Source organism: Hyperolius riggenbachi, chromosome 4, assembly GCF_040937935.1.
Source record: "Hyperolius riggenbachi isolate aHypRig1 chromosome 4, aHypRig1.pri, whole genome shotgun sequence".
Classification (NCBI taxonomy): Eukaryota; Metazoa; Chordata; class Amphibia; order Anura; family Hyperoliidae; genus Hyperolius; species Hyperolius riggenbachi.
The window spans coordinates 224,535,207-224,560,256 of NC_090649.1; the positions used below are offsets into that span (position 1 = coordinate 224,535,207).

At 45.3% G+C, this 25,050-nt stretch overlaps 1 protein-coding gene across 1 annotated transcript in view; it reads left to right on the top strand.

The window, feature by feature from the left end:
- The window catches only part of LOC137504760 (piggyBac transposable element-derived protein 4-like), a 46,372-nt gene that overhangs the window by 1,823 nt on the left and 19,499 nt on the right, over window positions 1-25,050 (top strand). The window contains exon 3 of the mRNA XM_068233345.1: window positions 3,561-3,666. Within this exon, the coding sequence (XP_068089446.1) occupies window positions 3,561-3,666 (106 nt within the window). The remainder of the gene's footprint in view (window positions 1-3,560; window positions 3,667-25,050) is intronic.

Here is a 25,050-nt window from a genome sequence, read left to right on the forward strand (position 1 = left end):
TTTTTCAGCAAATTTGTGTTCCAGTCTTTTATTTATATGTAAAATGTCTACCATGCTTTTATTCTGACATTTTGGTGAGTTATAACTTTTGAATCGGAGGCCCTAAAATTCTTGAAAACAATGTACCGCTTTTGACTCCTAATTCCAGACAGAAATGAACCGCCAGGAGGGTTAAGGAAGGTATATGCATTATATTATATACAACATTATATCGCTGAGATGTTCAGTAATCCTTGTACAAACTGCTCTAGAAGATTGACCAACATAACCCATCCTACAAGGGCATTTCAAAAATAAGCATCATTAGTAGTAAAAGAAGAGAAAATTCCCATTAATTTTAACCACTTAAGGACCAGGGTATTTTTTTCTGATCAGTGCTGCGTGGGCTCTCCAGCCCGCAGCACCGATCAGGAAATAGCCAGGGCTTGCTGCGCTTTGCGGGGGGCGGCTCTTCAAAGCCCCCCTCCGCAGCGTTTTCGGCGCTCTGTCCCTCTCCCTCCTTCTCCCTCTTCCTGTGAGCTGCGCAGGACGGATATCCGTCCTGCGCATTGAAGGATAGGCTTCAGCCTATCATATGCTGGTGATCCCTGGCCAATCAGAGGCCGGGGATCGCCGATCTACGTCACGGCGCTGCTGCGCAGCAGCGCCGTGTGATGTAAACAGCAGGGATTTTTTTCCCCGCGTTTTTACATTTTGCCGGCGAGCCGCGATTGGCGGCTCTCCGGCTGTTCACGGAGACACTCTCCGTGAACTGACATGGAAAGGCCGCTCAATCGAGCGGCCGTTTCCATGGTAACCCACTTAAGACCTGCTGACGCCTATGGGCGTTAGCTGGTCCTTAAATATCTTGGATAGGTAACATGACCACTTTTGAGTATACTCGAGCAGTTCTAGCAGCTCAAACAAGGAAAGGTATCCAGTTTTTTGGGTAAAAATGTCTGCCTTTTTAACCACTTAAAGTGGACCCAAACTAAAAATACAAGATTTCAGAAATAAAATCTATTTTCTAAATTATAATAATAAATAGCAGCCTTTTTTCAGCTGTATGATGACAAATATAAAATATTTTACATTTATTGGAGAAACCCCTCCCTTCCTTTCACATTGCCGGCAAATAATCCGGCAAACTGGTGGAGTAGATGGTACACTCCCCTAGTGACCAGGCTATTTTTTATAATTCAGGCCACCAATTCAGGTTCGCTGCAGGTTTCTACCCACCAACAGAGTTTTCTGTTGGTGGGATCCAATTGCTGCTCCTGTTTTTGTTTATTTTTTTCATTTGTTTATTGTTTTTTTTTAATACATTTGTGAATTTTTTATTTATTTAATTTCCCACCCTCCCTCCCACCCGGCAGCCACTCCCAGCGATCATCTCTCATAGACATCAGCCTATGAGAGACGATCACTCTCTGAGCCTCCCAGGGGGACAGCCGAGTGTTACCGCTGTCCCCAGTACAGCGCTGCCTTAGATTTCCAGCAGTAAATTGTAAATAGATGGCGGTTTTGCCGTCTAACAGTCTTCTAGTGGCGATCGCCAATGGGAGACTAATGACGGAGCGGAGCTCTGTTAATCAAGTGGAGATGCGCGTGCATCGGCGTGCGCGATCTCCTGCAAAACGCGCCCCCAGGAATTGACGCCAATTGGCATTACGCAGTCCTGGGAGAGCCGCCACGTTCACACCAACTGGGGTGACGTGGTCATTAGGTAGTTTAATAAAATGGAATCATCCCTCTTGAGTCTGTCCAAGGCTTTCCTTTCTCTAAGTTGGAGATTATGCTGATCATGATATTTCTCTGAAGTCACGTCCTTTGACAATGTGTGCTTAATAAAGGCTTCCTTGAGAGTTGCATTGTGTAATGGGGGATCTGACTTATTTGCTCTCTCAACTTCACAGGACCATCAACATCTTCTTTGCATATAGTCCAGCTCTCACTAGTAGCCAGGCTATTAGTTGGTTACCTGAGGTAGTGCCACACTTTCCATTTAAATTTGCCTATACACATATACTTATACATCTACCTATTTGGCAGATACAGTTCATCCTTGTCAACAGTGTGTCCATAATATTGATCCCAAGGCTCTCTGCAGAAGGTATACTCTGAATTTCGGAGGTGCTAGTTAACGAGCAGCTGCCATCCCCACTCACTTATTCAAGTACTAAGAGTCAGTTTATGAGGACATCACGTATAGTAACAAAGGCCATCAAGGTCAGCAAATCGTTTGAGTGATAATTTTGTAGCACGGGGTTACAAAAGGAAGAAGTTTCAGCTACAGCAGAGTCTGTTGCTAGTTTGGATACACAAATAGAGAGAATAGCTGGAGAGAATCAAGGTAGGGATGTCCAATTAATTTCTACTTATGATAATCATGCCTAACTGGTAAGAAAAAAGTATATTGGACACTTGGTCATCAGTGGAGGCTGACCCTTTCCTATCAAAAATGTTTTGCTCTCCCGACACCTTCATGTAGAGAAAGGGCAAGAGTTAATACCATGAGGCAGAGCAGGATCATCCACCAGGCAACCTAGGCAGGTGCATTGGGGCCAGTGGGCATCATGGGGCCCACCTGCCACCTTATTTAACCTCTGTCCACTTCAGCTTACCAAAGCAACATAAGGGGGTCCCAAATCTACTACCTTGCCTTGGGCCTCGTTACATCTCTGCCATGAGGGTCACTAAGATTCAAATTAATGGGAAGTTCTCTTTTGTTACTACTAATGTATATTTTTTGTTTTGTTTTCACCCCAGGCAGTGGTGTGTTTATGTAAATGTATGTCTAATTAATGATTCCACTGAAGAAGTGAGTTAGCACTTGAATATTGTATGATTATTGGCTAAGGTATTACCAATAAATTAATCCTGTCGATTTCTTCTGCTGCATGAGGCAGAACTGGATCAGATCCATTCTTATCCAGTTCTGTATCATGCCTAAAGAAGAAACAAAGTTTTGAAAGCTTGCAATAAACTATATTTACTTAGTCATTTAGGCCCCTTTTACACTTACCACATTTTAGTGTGTCCCAGTACTCTTGCTTGCCACTCCACCACCACAGCTCGTCGCAGTGGCCATTAGTGGCTGGCTAACCACGGATGCCTGCCAGGATCTGTTCTCCCAGCAAACTGTTCTACCATAACTACTTATCTACCTCCTTTTTCTCATCCTGACCAAACTTAAACTAGTAGTAACTGGTAGTTAATTGCAGCTTTCTTTCTAAACATCTGTGGCTTACCTCATCAAACATGTATTGTAGATTGTTGACCACTGACAATGGTAATGCTTAGTCTTTTTTACATGCGAGAGACAGATTAAATGGCACAGTGAGGCGCTACACCTGCTATTGCTGGAATTCTGTTTTGTCCCCACGTTTACTGCCTAATGAAGTGGGCTCGGCCTGCGAAACGCATTGCACTTTTTGGGTACTATATAATAAATGTGATTGCTACTTTTCAGACAGTCTTTCGTGTCTGCTTTATGGAGGTAAGTCCACCACTTCCTGCAAGCAAATTTTAAAAGTTTTATCCACTTTTATTCTGCTGGCGCCTCTGTTCTCCTATTACAGAATAGGAGGCTTGTCAAGGAGGTTTCGGGGGAGCCAGTGCTGGATTCCCTCAAGCTAAAGAGGACGGGAAAGCCTCATTGGGACCTTGAAGCTTCCCCCTCCCAAGGTAAGTATCCCCCAGAGGGCTTTTTCGTTACTGATTCTCTTTAAGAAACAATGTTCTCAACTTAGTGTAGGACAGATGCAATCTACTGTATCAGTAGAGCAGATACAATCGGGCTCAGCTATTTCCGCTTTAGCCCGAACGAAGAGCCGCTGCTGTACCTGCGCTGGATCACGGTAGGTAAATATTAACCACACCACTGTTTGGGGGGGGGGGGGGTCACAGCGCTGGATTGCCGGGATAGAGGAGGAGGTGGGAAGCCTCATTAGGATCCAGAGGCTTCCCCTTCGCGACGTAAGTATCCCCCAGAGGTTTTTTTTGTTACAAGTTTTCTTCAACGAAAACCTTTCACTTGAAAAAAGAAAAAACGATAGGTACTTACCTCGGTAGAGGGAAGCCTCAGGATGACCCAGAGTGGAGTATGTGGAGTATCATGGAGTATCATGGAGCTGCTTATGCACGGAGAAAAAAAGCCATGCATGAGTGGCTCTAAGCTACTGCACAAGCATGGGCCATCCGTGCACCTGCACAGTGCGGCCGTGCTTGTACATGGAGGAGCATGACAGTGAAAAAGTAGAGGGTCCTGGCTAGAAGAAGTGAGTTACAGGAGTACCTTTTTCACTTTGTAAACTCACAGGTATGGTTTAACAATGATGACAAAGTGTTTGTTGATGAGTTGCATAATTTTAAAAAAAAAAAAGTCCCTTTTTAGAACTGATAGGCTGTCTGACAACATATCATTGCTTTCCATTGGTTCTGGAGGTGTGTTTAGCTTACAGACATCAAATGGATGGATTTGTAAATTCAGTAGTGATGCATTGTGGGATACCTCATATATTCACAACAACTGGATTAATTACAAATACCATCTGTTTTAAGAAAGCATATTTCTGTTTTGTATAGCATTTTAGTAAGAGGGCCTTTTGGGCCGTTTTAGCTCCTTACACGCTCCTAGGACCATGAGCTTGTTGGACAATCTGTGGCTCTGAGTGTTTCATGTCCTACACCATAGAACCACATTAATCCATGCCATGCACTGATGAGGACCAACCAGTCAGAAACAGTCTGTATGCATACTGGATTACTGTAGCTCTGTAGTATTAACAAGCTAACACATTGTTGCATTGCAGCGGTTCTGGAGGTGCGTATTGTTTTCAGGGACATCAAAGCGATGATATGCACATCCACAGATTCATCAGATTGTCCTGCAGAGATTTCAGTGACAAAGTCAACTCTTCCATCTTAAAAGTATGGAGGAAAGCACTCCACCCCTATAGGTTGCTATAGAAGCCCCCAGAGGGTCTCACTACACCAATTGTGAAGCCTCCATGTATGTTAGACCTAGAAGCAGCACCTTTGTGTCAGATAAATGATGCAACTTGCAGCTGCAGTTCAAGTTCAAAAGTAAAAAGAAGTATATATATATATATATATATATATATATATATATATATATATATATATATATATATATATACAGGATCTTCTCAAAAAATTAGCATTAGCATATTGTGATAAAGTTTATTATTTTCTGTAGTGTACTGATAAACATTAGACTTTCATATATTGTAGATTCAAATACACACAACTGAAGTAGTTCAAGCCTTTTATTGTTTTAATATTGATGATTTTGGCATACAGCTCATGAAAACCCAAATTTCCTATCTCAAAAAATTAGCGACCAATAAAAGAAAAGTGTTTTTAAAACAAAAAAGTCAACCTTCAAATAATGATGTTCAGTTATGCACTCAATACTTGGTCGGGAATTCTTTTGCAGAAACTTGACTGCTTCAATGCGGCGTGGCATGGAGGCAATCAGCCTGTGGCACTGCTCAGGTGTCATGGAGGCCCAGGATGCTTCGATAGCGGCCTTAAACTCATCCAGAGTGTTGGGTCTTGCGTCTCTAAATTTCCTCTTCACAATATCCTATAGATTCTCTATGGGGTTCAGGTCAGGAGAGTTGACAGGCCAATTGAGCACAGTAATACCATGGTCAGTAAACCATTTACCAGTGGTTTTGGCACTGTGAGCAGGTGCCAGGTTGTGCTGAAAAATGAAATCTTTATCTCCATAAAATTTATAGCAGATGGAAGCATGAAGTGCTCCAAAATCTCCTGATAGCTAGCTGCATTGACCCTGCCCTTGATAAAACACAGTGGACCAACACCAGCAGCTGCCATGGCACTCCAGACCATCACTGACTGTGGGTACTTGACACTGGACATCAGGCATTTTGGCATTTCCCTCTCCCCAGTCTTCCTCCAGACTCTAGCACCTTGATTTCTGAATTACATGTAAAAGTTGCTTTCATCCGAAAAAAAGTACTTTGGACCACTGAGCAACAGTCAAGTACTGCTTCTCTGTAGCTCAGGTCAGGCGCTTCTGCCGCTGTTTCTGGTTCAAAAGTGGGTTCATGCTTCCATCTGCTGAAAAGCTTTATGGAGATGAAGATTTCATTTTTTAGCACGACCTGGCACCTGCTCACAGTGCCAAAACCACTGGTAAATGGTTTACTGACCATGGTATTACTGTGCTCAATTGGTCTGCCAACTCTCCTCCTGACCTGAACCCCATAGAGAATCTGTGGGATATTGTGAAGAGAAAGTTGAGAGACGCAAAACCAAACACTCTGGATGAGCTTAATGCCGCTATCGAAGCATCCTGGGCCTCCATAACACCTGAGCAGTGCCACAGGCTGAATACCTCCATGCCACGCCGCATTGAAGCAGTCATTTCTGCAAAAGGCTTCCCGACCAAGTATTGAGTGCATAACTGAACATAATTATTTGAAGGTTGACTTTTTTTTTGTTTAAAAACACTTTTCTTTTATTGGTCGGATGAAATATGCTAATTTTTTGAGATAGGAAATTTGGGTTTTCATGAGCTGTATGCCAAAATCATCAATATTAAAACAATAAAAGGCTTGAACTACTTCAGTTGTGTGTATTTGTATCTAAAATATATGAAAGTCTAATGTTTATCAGTGCATTACAGAAAATAATGAACTTTATCACAATATGCAATTTTTTTGAGAAGATCCTGTATATATATATATATATATATATATATATATATATATATATATATATATATATATATATATATATATATATATATATATATATATATATATATATATATATATATATATAGAGTCTTGCTGACTAATAGAGGCAGAAAACAACTCCCTGTACATTAACGTTCAAGTCCGAAATCCTGAGGTGATAACATAATTTATCGTTAAATACTCCTTTTATGGCCAGTGATGTCACTCAGGAATTCCCCAGAATTCCCAGAGTAATATTTAACAAAGAAATGGACAATGCACACATATGGTTTAAAAAAGGTAAATCAACAGCACAGGGTTTCTCTAAATGTTGTATACAGACCTTTATCCAAAGATGCAGCCTGATTGGTCAAAAGGGAATATCAATAAATGTAAGATCTTCCACCCCTCCTGTTGCAAAGTGCTCTGTTTCCAGCACTAATGGCCAAGGGTGGTGGCAATAAAATCAGAGAGACTATGGCCTTGATTCACCTAAAATCTTTTGGTGTGCTAACTACAGTGCTAAGTAGTTAGCACGGCCACACTTTTAGTTATCGCACGCAAAGTGCCTATAACGGCACTGAATGTGCCTATAACGTCGCACCGGGTGCACCCGAAACGTCGCACGGTGCGACAATTCAGGTGCACCCGGTGCAACTTTATAGGCATTTCGTAGACTTCTCGTTAAAATATGCAATTACACGTAGCGAAGCATAGTGTATGCGGATGCTTATGCCCGCATGCAGAAAATTTTACGCATTTAATTCCTCTTTAATTGTGTATACCGGCAACGCTTCTATGCGTACATTCCCCTTTCCAATGCGTAAATTTTTAAGCATACAATCACATGTGGAAAATTAGACGCGAGTAACGCATTCGTAGTTCACTACGCCCTACACATGTTAACTACGCCTAGTGGGCGTAAGCTACGCGTAACTGTACTTCGCTACGCGTAACTTCGTAAGCGTAGTTTTGAAACTTCACCTACGAACTATGATGCGTAGATGCGAACTATGATGCGTAAATTCGCACTGGTGTAGTTTCTGCTTATCCCTGATCTGGGGCGCCGTTGTGCGTGATAACTTAGCTCACTTGGCTTAGCATGACCTAAAGCCCTTTAGGCGTGCTAAGGGCCTTTTCACAGGCGTGCTAAAACTTAGCACGCTTTTGTATATCGAGCCCTATATATGAAATCTGAAAGCATTCTTTATGCTAGGGGAATAAGTACCCCCATTAGCTTCCCTTACCCACTGCCACAAACAGTTACAATAACTAAAAAAGCAAAACAAAACATTAAATAAAAAAAAAAGACAAAGCAAAAGGCTTTTACTTATATCCCCACTGTAATTTAGTTTCCTTTTAAGCTACAGTTGCTACAGTTGTCCTGTATCATTCACAAGTCATGCTAGTTAGCTGCATATATTTCAAATTATACTGTAATATATAGATTACAGATTAAATCTCCTGTGCCACCATGGTACGCAATTCTATTTATTTCTACTTTCTAAATTATGGACATAATTGCAGGTTTTTTTAAGTGATTTGAGGTGGAAAAAAAACAAAAACTAAAGAGAAACAATAATATTTGTTCCCCTCTCCTACAAAAAAAATACTTTTTAAGTGTCCCATGGTTTTATTTTATATTTAAACATTTACAAAGAAGGTTGAATGTTTTACTGTCTCTAATCAGTGGCAGTTTATTTAGTGTCCCAGAGTGAAAATACATTAATTATTGACCTTTCTCATTCTCTCCTCTGTCCTCAAAAGTTGTATCCTGCCAGGAAAACTTGTATGGCTGTAATTTGCTTATCAGTGATGTTTACTATATTCCCAGCAAGGTACCGACCACACAGAAGCTGTCACTTCCATGCTCAAAAATTAACTTTTTCATGTAGCAAAATAAAGCAAGTAAAAAGCCTGGTTATTAATGTTTTTGTTACTGTACATACACATATTCATCTCATCATGTCACATATCACCTCGGGTACACTTTAAGGCTTGCTTACATAAGCCGAATTTCAAACTACTCCACAAAAATATGTTAGAACACGTAATGTAGATTTAATTATGTCAAGTACATGTTCAATTTAATTTCGTTTATTAAAAAATGTAAGTTTATGGATCACTGACCAGTATAATGAACACATACCATGTACTAGATGTCAAAGCAATCCATTTGTTTTACACTGATAGTCAAACATATTCAACAGGAGCAGAGTTAAAGGAGAACTGTAGTGAGAGGTATATGGAGGCTGCCATATTTATTTCTTTTTAAGCAATACCAGCTGCCTGGCAGCCCTGCTGAGCTATTTGGCTGAAGTAGTGGCTGAATCACACCAGAAACAAGCATGCAGCTAATCTTGTCAGATCTGTCAAAATTGTCAGAAAAACCTGATCTGCTGCATGCTTGTTCAGGGTCTATGGCTGAAAGTATTAGAGGCAGAGGATCAGCAGGATAGCCAGGTATTATTATTATTATTTATGTATTGTATTTATAAAGCACCAACATATTACGCAGCGCTGGACATTCGTTTAGGTTACAGACAATATTTAGGGGTGACAAACAGCAATATGACAATACAGGAATACAAGAAAACCAGATCACACCAGGTAACTGGTATAGCTTAAATGGAAATAAATATGGCAGCCTCCAAACACCTCTCTCTACAGTTCTCCTTTAAAGGACTTCCGAGGCCAAAATCTGCCCCCAAAACGTAAAAAAAGTTAACTACCTGCATGACTTTGTAAGGCACGGAGGACGCCGTCCGAGCCCTCCATGCCGTTCCGCCTTGTCCCCTCTGCTCAATAGCCCCCCGAAAGGCTGCGACCCCACGGTCCGGGTCGGTATCTGCAGCCTGCATAAAGATGGTCGCCGGAGCTGGCCACGGCTGCGCAGTCCGCATAGCCGCTACTGCAGCTGCGCAGCTCTAGGGCCAACCCCCGATCCACGTAACAGGCAGCGTGGATCGGGGGTTGGCCCTAGAGCTGCGCAGCCGCAGTAGCGGCTATGCGGACTGCGCAGCCGTGGCCAGCTCCGGTGGCCATCATCATTATTGAGCAGAGGGGACGAGGCGGAACGGAATGGAGGGCGCGGACGGCGTCCTCCGTGCCTTACAAAGGCATGCAGGTAGTTAACTTTTTTACGTTTTGGGGGCAGATTTTGGCCTCGGAAGTCCTTTAAACATTCAGTCAATGCATTTTTTTTTATTGTGTTGTATTTAGACATGATATTTAAATCAAAATGATGAGAAAGGTGGAATTCAGTAACGCTGCAATTAAAATCAAGTCCAGACTCAGCTGCATCTATTAATCATGTAGCATAAATGGAACAACATAATAAAATCTGACATTGCTGCGTTTGGAAGTTTTATTACATCTGACATGAGGGGAGAATAACATTAGTTAGTTTCGTTCTTCCTTAGTTATGCAATTAGGAGAGAAAGGATTGAATGAATAACACTCTGCCATGCAAATATCCGTATCGTGATACAGATCACTTAATTGCTTAGTTTACATGCCTTTCATCTGCTTTTCATGTAAGTGTTTTTTGATGTTCATTGATATGCATATTAAGGAAGAGCCTGTCAGGGTATGAACTATTTACAGTGGGATGCCAAAGTTTGGGCAACCTTGTTAATTGCCATGATTTTCCTGTATAAATCGTTGTTAGTATAAAAAATGTCAGTTAAATATATCATATAGGAGACACACACAGTGATATATGAGAAGTGAAATTAAGTTTATTGGATTTACAGAAAGTGTGCAATAATTGTTTAAAGGGAAGGTCCAAGCAAAAAAAAAAAATGAGTTTCACTTACCTGGTGCTTCTACCAGCCCCATGCAGCCATCCTGTGCCCTCGTAGTCACTCACTGCTGCTCCAGTCCTCCGCTGGGAGCTTTCTGACCTCGGAGGTCAGGGCCGAATTGCGTACATTTTTACACATTCCCGCTCGTGCAGGAACATTAACGCATACATTTTTACGCGTTAGTGGTGCAACGTGTAAATTTTTGTTCCTGCACTAGCTGGAATGCGTAAAAATGTATGCAATGTGGCCCTGACCTCCGAGGTCAGAAAGCTGCCAGCGGGGGACTGGAGCAGCAGTGAGTGACTACGAGGGCACAGGATGGCTACATGGGGCTGGTAGAAGCCCCAGGTAAGTAAAACTCATTTTTTTTTTTTGCTTGAACCTTCCCTTTAAACATAATTAGGCAGGTGCATAAATTTAGGCACCACAAAAAATAAATGAAATCAATATTTAGTAGATCCTCCTTTTGCAAAAATTACAGCCTCTAAACGCTTCCGGTAGGTTCCAATGAGAGTCTGGATTCTGCTTGAAGGTATTTTGGACCATTCCTCTTCACAAAACATATTTAGTTCATTCAGGTTTGATGGCTTCTGAGCATGTACAGCTCTCTTTAACTCACACCACAGATTTTCAATTATATTCAGGTCTGGGCACTGAGATGGCCGTTCCAGAACGTTGTACTTTTTCCTCCTTGCATCAATGCCTTAGTGGATTTTGAGCAGTGTTTAGGGTAGTTGTCTTGTTGAAAGATACAGCCCCGGTGCAGCTTCACCTTTGTCACTGGTCCCTGGACATTGGTCTCCAGAATCTGCTGATACTGAGTGGAATCCATGCATCCCTCAACTTTGACAAGATTCTCAGTCCCTGCACTGGACACAAAGCCCCACAGCATGATGGAACCACCACCATATTTTACTGTATGTAGCAGGTGTTTTTCTTGAAATGCTGTGTTCTTTTTCCTCCATGCATAATGCTCCTTGTTATGCCCAAATAACTAAATTTTAGTTTCATCAGTCCACGGCACCTTAGTCCAAATGTGCTTTAGCATACCTCAAGCGGCTCTATTTAGGCTGTGGGCTTCCTCTGCATCACTCTCACATACAGCATCTCCTTTTGTAAAGTGTGCCAAATGGTTTAATGATGCACAGTGACTCCACCTGCAGCAAGATGATGTTGTAGGTCTTTGGTGCTGGTCTGTGGGTTGACTCTGACTGTTCTCACCATTCGTCGCTTCTGTTTATCCGAGATTTTTCTTGGTCAGCCACTTCAAGCCTTAACTTGAACTGAGCCTGTGGTCTTCCATTTCCTTAATATGTTCCTAACTGTGGAAACAGACAGCGGAAATCTCTGAGACTGCTTTCTGTATCCTTCCCCTAAACCATGATGGTGAACAATCTTTGTCTTCAGGGCGTTTGAGAGTTGTTTTGAGACCCCCATGTTGCTACTCTTCAGAAAAAATTTAAAGAGGAGGGAAACTTACAATTGACCCCCTTAAATACTCTTTCTCATAATTGGACTCACCTGTGTATGTAGGTCAAGGGTCACTGAGCTTACCAAGCCAATTTGAGTTCCAATAATTAGTTCTAAAGGTTTTGGAATAAATAAAATGTCAACAGTGCCCACGTTTATGCACCTACTTAATTTTATTTAAACAATTATTGCGCACTTTCTGTAAATCCAATAAACTTCATTTCACTTCTCAAATATCACTGTGTGTGTCTCCTATATGATATATTTAACTGACATTTTTTATCGTGACAACCAACAATTTATACAGGAAAATCATGACGATTAACAAGGTTGCCCAAACTTTCGCATCCCACTGTAGATGTTGATAATGTTATGGACACTATTAAGCAGGTATCTCTGTTATACTGTCAAAAAAGGAGGTTGAGTAGAACATGTGATGCCCTTTTCATTTGTGCTAAAGCAAACCTGCAAGGGCAGGGCCTGTTCTAGGCTCATTGGCACCTGAGGCAAACTTGTGAGGATGCTGCCCCGCCCCCCCCATTGGTAGTATAATTGCCCCCAGTATATGTAACCTGGAGGGGGTAGCAGTCAGGAAGGGAGGGCAGCGGGCACAACAGTGAGGGGGGTCGGACCCCCCCTCCCTCACCTGGGTCCCCCTGTCCGCTCTCCCCCTCCAGGTATTTGCGCAGTGATGTGTCAGCAGCAGGCAATGGAGGTAACTACTTACCTCTTCCTTCTGCGTTCCAAGCAATGCGTACCACCGTTCGTCACTTCCTGAAATGCTGCCCACTGTACAGGCATTACAGGAAGTGACGAGTGCATTGTGAAAAAGATTTCAGTTAAAACCATGTAGGGCTTGATTCACAAAAGAGTGCTAACTGTTAGCACGCCCGTTTTCGTGTGAATTTTCGTGTTTGCGTGCGATCGCGAATTATCACACTCAATTAAATGTTTTCGCACGCAAACGCGAATTTGAGTGAAATCATTATAGTTTTCATGCGAAAATTCACGTTTAACTGCACATGAAAATTCACGTTAACGCGCAAACACGAAAATTTGCGCGAAAATGGCCGTGCTAACAGTTAGCACTCTTTCGTGAATCAAGCCCATAGTGGGAACTGTGCCATAGGAAAACATGGACATTACTTTGAAAATCAGTTTTCTTTCAGTTACAACTGAGAGCAACTGATTAAGTGTAAAAGGGGCCTTAAAAAGTCCCAGCAGAGCTGGAATATCCACAAGGCAACTTAGGCAGTTGCCTACGGCCTGCAAAGAGACTAGAGCCTACTTAATGCTAGCCCCTGCCATATCTTAAAGGAATCATCAGGCCATTATATGGAAAATAAGTGCTACCGTATATACTCGAGTATAAGCCGACCCGAGTATAAGCCGACCCCCCAACTTTTGCCCCAAAACCCCAAGAAAAACGACTGATGCGAGTATAAGCCGAGGGTAGGAAAACCAGCACCTAGTGAGGACCTCCTAGGGCTCTCTGATCATCCCATTTAGCCCCACAAACACCACATTTGATACTGGGAACTCCTTAATTGCATCATAGTTACATAGTTATTTTGGTTGAAAAAAGACATACGTCCATCGAGTTCAACCAGTATAAAGTACAACACCAGCCTGCTCCCTCACATATCCCTGTTGATCCAGAGGAAGGCGAAAAAACCCTTACAAGGCATGGCCCAATTAGCCCCTAAAGGGAAAAATTCCTTCCCGACTTCAGATGGCAATCAGATAAAATCCCTGGATCAACATCATTAGGCATTACCTAGTAATTGTAGCCATGGATGTCTTTCAACGCAAGGAAAGCATCTAAGCCCCCTTTAAATGCAGGTATAGAGTTTGCCATAACGACTTTCTGTGGCAAACTGGCAATGCATTCCACATCTTAATCACTCTTACTGTAAAGAACCCTTTCCTAAATAAATGGCTAAAACGTTTTTCCTCCATGCGCAGATCATGTCCTCTAGTCCTTTGAGAAGGCCAAGGGACAAAAAGCTCATCCGCCAAGCTATTATATTGCCCTCTGATGTATTTATACATGTTAATTAGATCCCCTCTAAGGCGTCTTTTCTCTAGACGAAATAAACCCAGTTTATCTAACCTTTCTTGGTAAGTGAGGCCTTCCATCCCACGTATCAATTTTGTTGCTCGTCTCTGCACCTGCTCTAAAACTGCAATATCTTTTTTGTAATGTGGTGCCCAGAACTGAATTCCATATTCCAGATGTGGCCTTACTAGAGAGTTAAACAGGGGCAATATTATACTAGCATCTCGAGTTTTTTATTTCCCTTTTAATGCATCCCAAAATTTTGTTAGCTTTAGCTGCAGCTGCTTGGCATTGAGTACGATTATTTAACTTGTTGTCGATGAGTACTCCTAAGTCCTTCTCCAAGTTTGATGTCCCCAACTGTATCCCATTTATTTTGTATGGTGCTAGACCATTAGTACGTCCAAAATGCATGACTTTACATTTTTCAACATTGAATTTCATCTGCCATGTATGTGCCCATATAGCCATCCTATCCAGATCCTGTTGCAATATGACACTATCTTCCTGAGAGTTGATGATTCTGCACAATTATGTATCATCTGCAAAAATAGCAACATTGCTCACTATTGCATCTACTAGGTCATTAATAAATACATTGAAGAGCACTGGACCCAGAACAGACCCCTGTGGTACCCCACTGCTAACAGTTTCCCATTTTGAGTACAATCCATTGACCACAACTTTTCAACAGTGCACATATCTATGCCAATGTCGTCTTTAGTATGGGCCTTTAGTTGACACCAGGCATTAAATGAACAGTTCCATAACTCAATATTAGTCCACCACATCAAGCAATAGAAGTGCATGCAGAAAGTTTAAGCTTAGGCAAATTATTAGCAGCAAAGCACTGACATTTGCAAGTTGGGTTATGCAGCAGTATTATTCCATACTTTATCACTTCTGCAAGTAATGCAAAAATCCTTAGAGCTATATACAGTAATAAATTGCTCAATATTATCTGCAGGCATGTGCACATTTGAACACACCTGGCTTCATTCTAATTTTGCACCTTTACCCCTGGCACGAGCCCCCCTGCAGAGCTGTATGTCCAGTTACATCCCTTCACCACCGAATCCGTATTGTGTGCTTATTGTTCCCCCCCCACCGGAGCGGTATTATAGTTACGACACCCGTCATATGTGTGTGAGTGACAGAGCATTCACTCACCAGTTCCCGCCGCCAGGTTTCATCTCAACTCGTCAGATTCTCAGCTCTATGATTTCCTCCAGTGGGCACGCAATGTCAGGCGCCACTAGAGGGCGTCAGAGATGCGACTGATGGTGGACAAGCTAAAGATGAACCCTGGAGGTGGAGCCGATGATTGAATGCTCCGTCACTCACACTGAATAACTGCCGGGTAACGTAACTACAATACCACTCCAGCGGGGGGGGGGGCACATAAACACGCAATACCACTCCAGCGGGGACCACATTAGCACACAATACCGCTCCGGCGGGGGGGGGCACATTAGCATACAATACCGCTCTGGCGGGGGAGCACATTAGCACACACTACCGCTTCAGCAGAAGGGGAATGTAATTAAACATACCGTCCTGGCAGGGGGCACCCAGCCCGCATGGTCCATGGTATGGAGGGGCTCTGGGGGAGAGGGGTGGCCAAGCCTTCCCCTCCCCCTCGGAGCCCTTGTCCAATTCATGGACACTGCTCTCAGCTATAATATATACCTGAGTTATACTCATAGCTGTGCTATATTATCAGCTATAGTATAGCTGAGAGCAAAAGCATCTTTAAATGTCCCTCCAAGGTTCCCCATTGGTTCCTTAACAGACAAATGGGGATCAGCAGATGTGCTGCTAAGCATGCCGCCCCCGCCGCACTGCTCTCAGCTATACTAAGTGTAGCTGAGAGGCAGAGCATGTCCTATGCGGATGCTTTGCTGCCAGCTCGCGATGTCCTCTCCACCTGCCCACACCTATCACCCTCACACGTGCACATGGGTGCACTGGGTGCCAGCATGGTTGTAGATGACAGGTGTGGGAGGTCGGGAGGACAGCGGGAGCAGGCGGTATAGTGTCCGCATAGGCGGACGCACTCTCAGCTATACTTATGCTGCGTACACACTGGTGACTATGGTCGTTTGAAACAGCTCATTAACGATCGTTCCGCCGACAATCGGGGAAAGAACTTTACCCAACGATCATTAACACGAACGACAAAAGAATGACATCGGGAAAATGGAAATATCCAACCTGATGGATCATATCTACTGACAATCGTTACAAAACTTTAGTGTGTACAGACATCGGCCGAGAATGATCGTTACAAGGGCCAATGCGCCTGCGTTGAATTCTGCCCAGCTTCAGTACTTCCTTTGTAGCGCGGCCGTAAAGATTGTTACATTGCTCATTTCAATTAAACTTTGTTTTCAAGTTAACAATCATATATTTGTATCTATTGTAACTCCATGTCAGTGTTTTTTTTTTTATTTTATATAAATATGTACGCAACATTTCCTTCTGATCGTTCTTTTCTGCGAGAACTATCGTTAAAATGTGTATGATGGTCACTGCATCCCATCGTTGCATACCAATCTTTCCAATATCGTTCGTATGGTAACTATCGTTCTTTACAAACGATAGTTATAGCAAATGTGTACGAAGCATTAGTATAGCTGAGAGCAGTGTGGCGGGGACGGTGTGTGTAGCGGCGGAGTGTGGAGATCTTCAATTAATGTATGAAGAAGATCGCAAGATAGAGGATATTGGCATGGGACCTTTTCTGAGGATATTGGTACGGGAACATTTTTTAAAGGTACAGGTAAGTATTTCTGGTTAATTAAGATTAATAAAAGACTTTTTTCGTTGTCGTGTTTTTACTTCATTAAATCTTTTGTGGAAATGGATAAGGAGTACTTTGTACCCCTATACTCATTTCTACTGGGGGGCTGACACCTGGGGTCCCCTTCTTAAAGGGGACTCCCAGATGCCACCATGAAACCCCCCCCCCAGGGGATCGTCAACCCACCTCCTCCTGGGGCACCGGAGGTGGTGAAGAGTCCCTTGTCCATGGACTGGGCAAGGGCTCCGGTGGGAGGAGGAAGGCTTGGCTGCCCCTCTCCCCCAGAGCCCCCCCATACCATAGACCATGCGGGCAGTATAGCTCAGGGTGTGAAGCCCCACTCGGCCGAGGCTTTGCATTCAGGCTATCCCAGGATGCATTAGAGACAAGGGGTTAAAGATATTCGGGAGGGGGGCACCTACGTCATTTTTTTTTTATTTCCCACCCTCTGAATATAAAAAAATAAAATAAAAAAATAGGAAAATATACCAGGGATCTTTATACAGCCATGTTGCGGCTGTATAGCGATCCATGGCCAAAGCGTTGCGGCTCTGGAGAGGTTTCCAGGTGGTACGCACTACGTACAGACCCCCTGGTAGCCCAGATATGAAATTCATTGCTTTTTCTTTTGATATATGTAAATGTATACTACCGTTAGGTTTGCTACATTAACTGTCATTTACCGCATTTAAGTGTATACTTTTTCCTTTGAAACTTTAAAATCGATTTTCTCAAAAACTTTAAGGTCTTTTCTAGAGATGGCCCAAACCTCCGATTTTCGGTTCGTGAACTTCCGCAAAAAGTTCAGTTCGCACGAACTTTCACGAACCGCAATCGACTTCAATGGGGAGGCGAACTTGGAAAACTAAAAAAATGTATGCTGGCCACAAAAGTGAAGGAAAAGATGTTTCAAGGGGTCTAACACCTGGACGGGGGTAGTGTTGAGCGAACACCTAGATGTTCGGGTTCGCGAACGTTCGCCGAACATCGCCGCGATGTTCGGGTGTTCGCGCCGAACTCCGAACATAATGGAAGTCAATGGGGACCCGAACTTTCGTGCTTTGTAAAGCTTCCTTACATGCTACATACCCCAAATTAGCAGGGTATGTGCACCTTGGGAGTGGGTACAAGAGGAAAAAAAATATTTGAAAAAGAGCTTATAGTTTTTGAGAAAATTGATTGTAAAGTTTCAAAGGAAAAACTGTCTTTTAAATGTGGAAAATGTCATGTTTCTTTGCACAGGTAACATGCTTTTTTTCGCCATGCAGTCATAAATGTAATACAGAGAAGAGGTTCCAGGAAAAGGGACCGGTAACGCTAACCCAGCACCAGCAGCAGCACACGTGATGGAACAGGAGGAGGCGCAGGAGGAGAAGGCCACGCTTTGTGAGACACAACAACCCAGGCCTTGCATGAGGACAAGAAGCGTGCGGATAGCATGCTTTGCACCGCCATGCAGTCATAAATGTAATAAAGATAAGTGGTTTAATAAACAGGGACCACGCGGCAACGCTAACCCAGCAGCAGCAGACGTGATGGAACAGGAGGAGGCGCAGGAGGAGAAGGCCACGCTTTGTGAGACACAACAACCCAGGCCTTGCATGAGGTACCGCCATGCAGTCATAAATGTAATAAAGATAAGTGGTTCAATAAACAGGGACCACGCGGCAACGCTAACCCAGCAGCAGCAGACGTGATGGAACAGGAGGAGGCGCAGGAGGAGAAGGCCACGTTTTGTGAGACACAACAACCCAGGCCTTGCATGAGGACAAGAAGCATGCGGATAGCATGCTTTGTACCGCCATGCAGTCATAAATGTAATAAAGATAAGTGGTTCAATAAACAGGGACCACGCGGCAACGCTAACCCAGCAGCAGCAGACGTGATGGAACAGGAGGAGGCGCAGGAGGAGAATGCCACGCTTTGTGAGACACAACAACCCAGGCCTTGCATGAGGACAAGAAGCGTGCGGATAGCATGCTTTGTACCGCCATGCAGTCATAAATGTAATAAAGATAAGTGGTTCAATAAACAGGGACCACGCGGCAACGCTAACCCAGCAGCAGCAGACGTGATGGAACAGGAGGAGGCGCAGAAGGAGAAGGACACGCTTTGTGAGACACAACAACCCAGGCCTTGCATGAGGACAAGAAGCGTGTGGATAGCATGCTTTGTACCGCCATGCAGTCATAAATGTAATAAAGATAAGTGGTTCAATAAACAGGGACTACGCCGCAACGCTAACCCAGCAGCAGCAGACGTGATGGAACAGGAGGAGGCGCAGGAGGAGAAGGCCATGCTTTTTGAGACACAACAACCCAGGCCTTGCATGAGGACAAAAAGCGTGCGGATATAGCAGCAATGCTTTTTGCCGCCATGCAGTCATAAATGTAATACAGATGGGAGGTTCAATAAACAGGGACCGGAAACGCTACACCATCCCAGATGTTCATTGGTCATGTTACTTGGTTGGGGTCCTGGAGTGTTGCGTAGTCGTTTCCAATCCAGGATTGATTCATTTTAATTTGAGTCAGACGATCGGCATTTTCTGTGGAGAGGCGGATACGCCGATCTGTGACGATGCCTCCGGCAGCACTGAAACAGCGTTCCGACATAACGCTGGCTGCCGGGCAAGCCAGCACCTCTACTGCGTACATTGCCAGTTCGTGCCAGGTGTCTAGCTTCGATACCCAATAGTTGAAGGGTGCACATGGATTGTTCGACACAGCTACGTCATCTGACACGTAGTCCTTGACCATCTTCTCCAGGCGATCGGTGTTGGAGGTGGATCTGCACGCTTGCTGTTCAGTGGGCTGCTGCTGCATGGGTGTCAGAAAATTTTCCCACTCCAAGGACACTGCCGATACCATTCCCTTTTGGGCACTAGCTGCGGCTTGCGTTGTTTGCTGCCCTCCTGGTCGTCCTGGGTTTGCGGAAGTCAGTCTGTCGGCGTACAACTGGCTAGAGGAGGGGGAAGATGTCAATCTCCTCTCTAAAGTCTCCACAAGGGCCTGCTGGTATTCTTCCATTTTGACCTGTCTGACTCTTTCTTCAAGCAGTTTTGGAACATTGTGTTTGTACCGTGGATCCAGAAGGGTATAAACCCAGTAATTGGTGTTGTCCAGAATGCGCACAATGCGTGGGTCACGTTCAATGCAGTCTAGCATGAATTGAGCCATGTGTGCCAGAGTCCTACCAGAATCCTCATCATCCTCTTGTGAGCGTTGTGATAGTTGTTGTGATGCATCATAGTCGTCACCTTCCTCCTGGTCTGCTTCTGCTGACCATTCGCGCTGAATTGTGGAAGTCCAACGTGCACCGCTCTGGCCCTCGTCAGTGGTGGCATGAAATTCCTGCTCCAACTCCAGCTGTTCCTCCTCCTCTTCTTCGTCATAGCTGCTGGGGCCAGCGTTCCCTGAGGCGGATGGCCTGATGTTGGTACCATCACGCTGATCGTTTTCTCCTTCAGATTCCCCCAGTTGCATCATGACAGCTGTTTCCTTGATTTTCAACATTGACCTCTTCAGTAAACACAGCAGTGGTATGGTAATGCTGACTGAAGAGTTGTCACTGCTCACAAGCAACGTGGATTGCTCAAAATTTTGGAGGACTTGGCAGAGGTCCAACATGTTGGCCCAATCGGATCCACAGAAGCTTGGCAGCTGTCCGGATGCGCCTCGGTACTGCGCCGTCATGTACTGGACCACTGCACTCTTCTGCTCACAAAAGCGGGCTAGCATGTGCAGCGTAGAATTCCAGCACGTAGGGACATCACACAGCAAGCGATGGTGGGGGAGATTGAAGCACTCCTGCATCTTGGCGAGTGCCCCCGAAGCAGTACTGGAATTTCTACGTTTGGCCACTCGACGCACCTTCAACAGAAGATCGGCCACGCCTGGGTATGTCCTCAGGAACCGCTGAACTACTAGGTTCATCACGTGCGCCAGGCAAGGGATGTGTGTCAGCTTAGCCAACCTTAAAGCGCGAATGAGATTACTCCCATTATCACACACAACCATGCCCGGTTTCAGGTCCAGCGGTGCCAGCCACAAATCCGTCTGTTCCTTTATTCCCTTCCAAATTTCCTCCCCTGTGTGCTGCTTATCCCCAAGGCAGATCAGCTTCAGCAACGCTTGCTGACGCATGCCAACAGCTGTGCTGCACTGCTTCCACGATCCTACTGCTGCTGGGTTAGCGTTTCCGGATGAGGTACAGCTTTGAGATGCGTTGGGAGGAGAAGGAGTCAGAGAGGTAGGTGCTGCTGTTGTTATCCAGTGGGAGGGACGGCGGTGCAGCTGTTTGCGGCGTGGGCAACACCCGTGCTGTAGCAGGTGAGGAATCGCTGCCAGGCTCCACAAGGTTCACCCAGTGCGCGGTAAGGGAGATGTATCGACCCTGGCCGAACGCACTCGTCCAGGTGTCAGTGGTGAGGTGAACCTTGCAGGCAACGGCATTCTTCAAGCTTCGGGTTATTTTGCTGACCACGTGCTCATGCAACTCAGGCACTGCAGAGCGCGCAAAGTGGTAGCGGCTGGGAACCACGTAACGTGGGATGGCCACTGACATCATGCCCTTGAAGCTGTTTGTCTCCACCACTCGATATGGCAGCATTTCGCAGGCCAGAAGCTTGGCTATGCTGGCTGTTACTGCCACGGCCCGGGTGTCATTTGCTGGCAATTTCCTCTTGCGCTCAAACATCTCCGACACAGACAACTGAACCGTAGCGCTGCACACGGAAGGGCTGTTGGTTGTTGTGTTTGATGAACACTGGGAGACCTCAAGAGCACTACTCCGGAAAGTGACAGTGTCAGCGTCGTCTGATGTTTGTGAATGTTGTGAACCACGCAATGGCTGGGCTACTGCTGCTGCTGAGGCGGGTCTGGTGGTGAGTCTGGTGAACCCAAGGGAGGCAGTGTTGCTGGTACCCTGTCCTGCCGCGTTTGCCCACAGAGTGGGATGTTTGGATAGCATGTGGCGGCTCATGCTGGTGGTGGAGAGGTTGTTAATACTTTTCCCCCTGCTCAGGCGGGTCTTGCACACCTTGCAAATCGCCATGGTAACATCCTCAGTGCAGTCTTCAAAGAAAGCCCAGACTTTGGAGCACCTGCCTTGCTGGCGATTTCTGTTTGCGCCTCTTTTGCCTCTCACTTGAACTTCCACGCTTGTGGTGCCTGAAATTGCGCGCCGCCTACCTTGTGGCACAAGGCGAACTCGTGCAGCAGTGGGTTCTTCAACAGACTCATCTGTGCTGCTGCTACGACGGCGATGTTCTCGTTCACAAACAAAATCTGGGTCTCTGTCCACATTGTCCATACCCTCCTCTTCCATCTCCTCATACTCGTCATATGTCATTGTGGGGGGCCGCCGCCGTGGAGTAGAGCTCCCCAGAACAACCTCTGCGCAGCTTACTTCAACGTCATCTTCCAGATCTTGTCGGCCGACCTCCTGCAATTGCAACCCCTCCTGCCCAACTTGCTTTGGGATTTGGGTTTCCGAGTCCTCCTCGGACTCGCCTTGTATTTCAGTGCGCGGTGCATTTCCCACAGTTAATGGCTGTGAATCCGGGCACAACATTTCTGGCTGTTCCTCCATTGACCTTTGAAAGGTGGAAGTTTGTTGGGCTGGGAATAGCTCCTGCGAATACCCCATTGTGTCCTGAGGTAATTCATCGGACTGGTTATCTGGCAGTTGTGTGCGTGATGTCGCTGCCGGTTGTGTCAGCTTTGTGCCCACTGGCTCCTTGTAACTGGCTGAGGACTCGGACCTCGTGCGTGATGTGCTGGTGCTGCTTAACCCACTGCTGGACGCTTGAAAGGTCATCCAAGTAATTATCTGGTCCTGTTCTTTTGGATTTGTGAGGGTTGTTGTCCTGGACAACATGGGCGGTATTGAGTGGGTTTTCTTGGGTGCTCCCCTGTGGCCTGTACGTGAACCGTCAGGGGAAACACCTCTTCCCTTGCCCCTCCCTCTTTCACCGGATTTCTTCCTCATTTTACTTATCCTTACAGTACACGCTGACTGGCAGCAGTACAGTGGCAGTACAGAAATGCTATACAGTACCACTATTCCCAGCAGCGACACAGAGCACAATGCTATACAGTGGCGGGTGAGCGGTGTACCACTATTCCCAGCAGCGACACAGAGCACAATGCTATACAGTGGCGGGTGAGCGGTGTACTACTATTCCCAGCAGACACAGAGTGGCAGTAAACAGAATGCTATATAGTGTGGCTGAGCGAGGTACACAGAGTGGCAGTAAACAGAATGCTATATAGTGTGGCTGAGCGAGCGGTGTACTACTATTCCCAGCAGACACAGAACAGTAAACAGAATGCTATATAGTGTGGCTGAGCGAGGTACACAGAGTGGCAGTAAACAGAATGCTATATAGTGTGGCTGAGCGAGCAGTGTACTACTATTCCCAGCAGACACAGAGTGGCAGTAAACAGAATGCTATATAGTGTGGCTGAGCGAGGTACACAGAGTGGCAGTAAACAGAATGTTATATAGTGTGGCTGAGCGAGCGGTGTACTACTATTCCCAGCAGACACAGAACAGTAAACAGAATGCTATATAGTGTGGCTGAGCGGTGTACCACTATTCCCAGCAGCGACACAGAGCACAATGCTATACAGTGGCGGGTGAGCGGTGTACTACTATTCCCAGAAGACACAGAGTGGCAGTAAACAGAATGCTATATAGTGTGGATGAGCGGTGTACCACTATTCCCAGCAGCGACACACAGCACAATGCTATACAGTGGCGGGTGAGCGGTGTACCACTATTCCCAGCAGCGACACAGAGCACAATGCTATACAGTGGCGGGTGAGCGGTGTACTACTATTCCCAGAAGACACAGAGTGGCAGTAAACAGAATGCTATATAGTGTGGCTGAGCGAGGTACACAGAGTGACAGTAAACAGAATGCTATATAGTGTGGCTGAGCGAGCGGTGTACTACTATTCCCAGCAGACACAGAACAGTAAACAGAATGCTATATAGTGTGGCTGAGCGGTGTACCACTATTCCCAGCAGCGACACACAGCACAATGCTATACAGTGGCGGGTGAGCGGTGTACCACTATTCCCAGCAGCGACACAGAGCACAATGCTATACAGTGGCGGGTGAGCGGTGTACTACTATTCCCAGAAGACACAGAGTGGCAGTAAACAGAATGCTATATAGTGTGGCTGAGCGAGGTACACAGAGTGGCAGTAAACAGAATGCTATATAGTGTGGCTGAGCGAGCGGTGTACTACTATTCCCAGCAGACACAGAGTGGCAGTAAACAGAATGCTATATAGTGTGGCTGAGCGAGGTACAGAGAGTGGCAGTAAACAGAATGCTATATAGTGTGGCTGAGCGAGCGGTGTACTACTATTCCCAGCAGACACAGAACAGTAAACAGAATGCTATATAGTGTGGCTGAGCGGTGTACCACTATTCCCAGCAGCGACACACAGCACAATGCTATACAGTGGCGGGTGAGTGGTGTACCACTATTCCCAGCAGCGACACAGAGCACAATGCTATACAGTGGCGGGTGAGCGGTGTACTACTATTCCCAGAAGACACAGAGTGGCAGTAAACAGAATGCTATATAGTGTGGCTGAGCGAGGTACACCGAGTGGCAGTAAACAGAATGCTATATAGTGTGGCTGAGCGAGCGGTGTACTACTATTCCCAGCAGACACAGAACAGTAAACAGAATGCTATATAGTGTGGCTGAGCGGTGTACCACTATTCCCAGCAGCGACACAGAGCACAATGCTATACAGTGGCGGGTGAGCGGTGTACCACTATTCCCAGCAGCGACACAGAGCACAATGCTATACAGTGGTGGGTGAGCGGTGTACCACTATTCCCAGCAGCGACACAGAGCACAATGCTATACAGTGGCGGGTGAGCGGTGTACCACTATTCCCAGAAGACACAGAGTGGCAGTAAACAGAATGCTATATAGTGTGGCTGAGCGAGCGGTGTACTACTATTCCCAGCAGACACAGAACAGTAAACAGAATGCTATATAGTGTGGCTGAGCGGTGTACCACTATTCCCAGCAGCGACACAGAGCACAATGCTATACAGTGGCGGGTGAGCGGTGTACTACTATTCCCAGAAGACACAGAGTGGCAGTAAACAGAATGCTATATAGTGTGGCTGAGCGAGGTACACAGAGTGGCAGTAAACAGAATGCTATA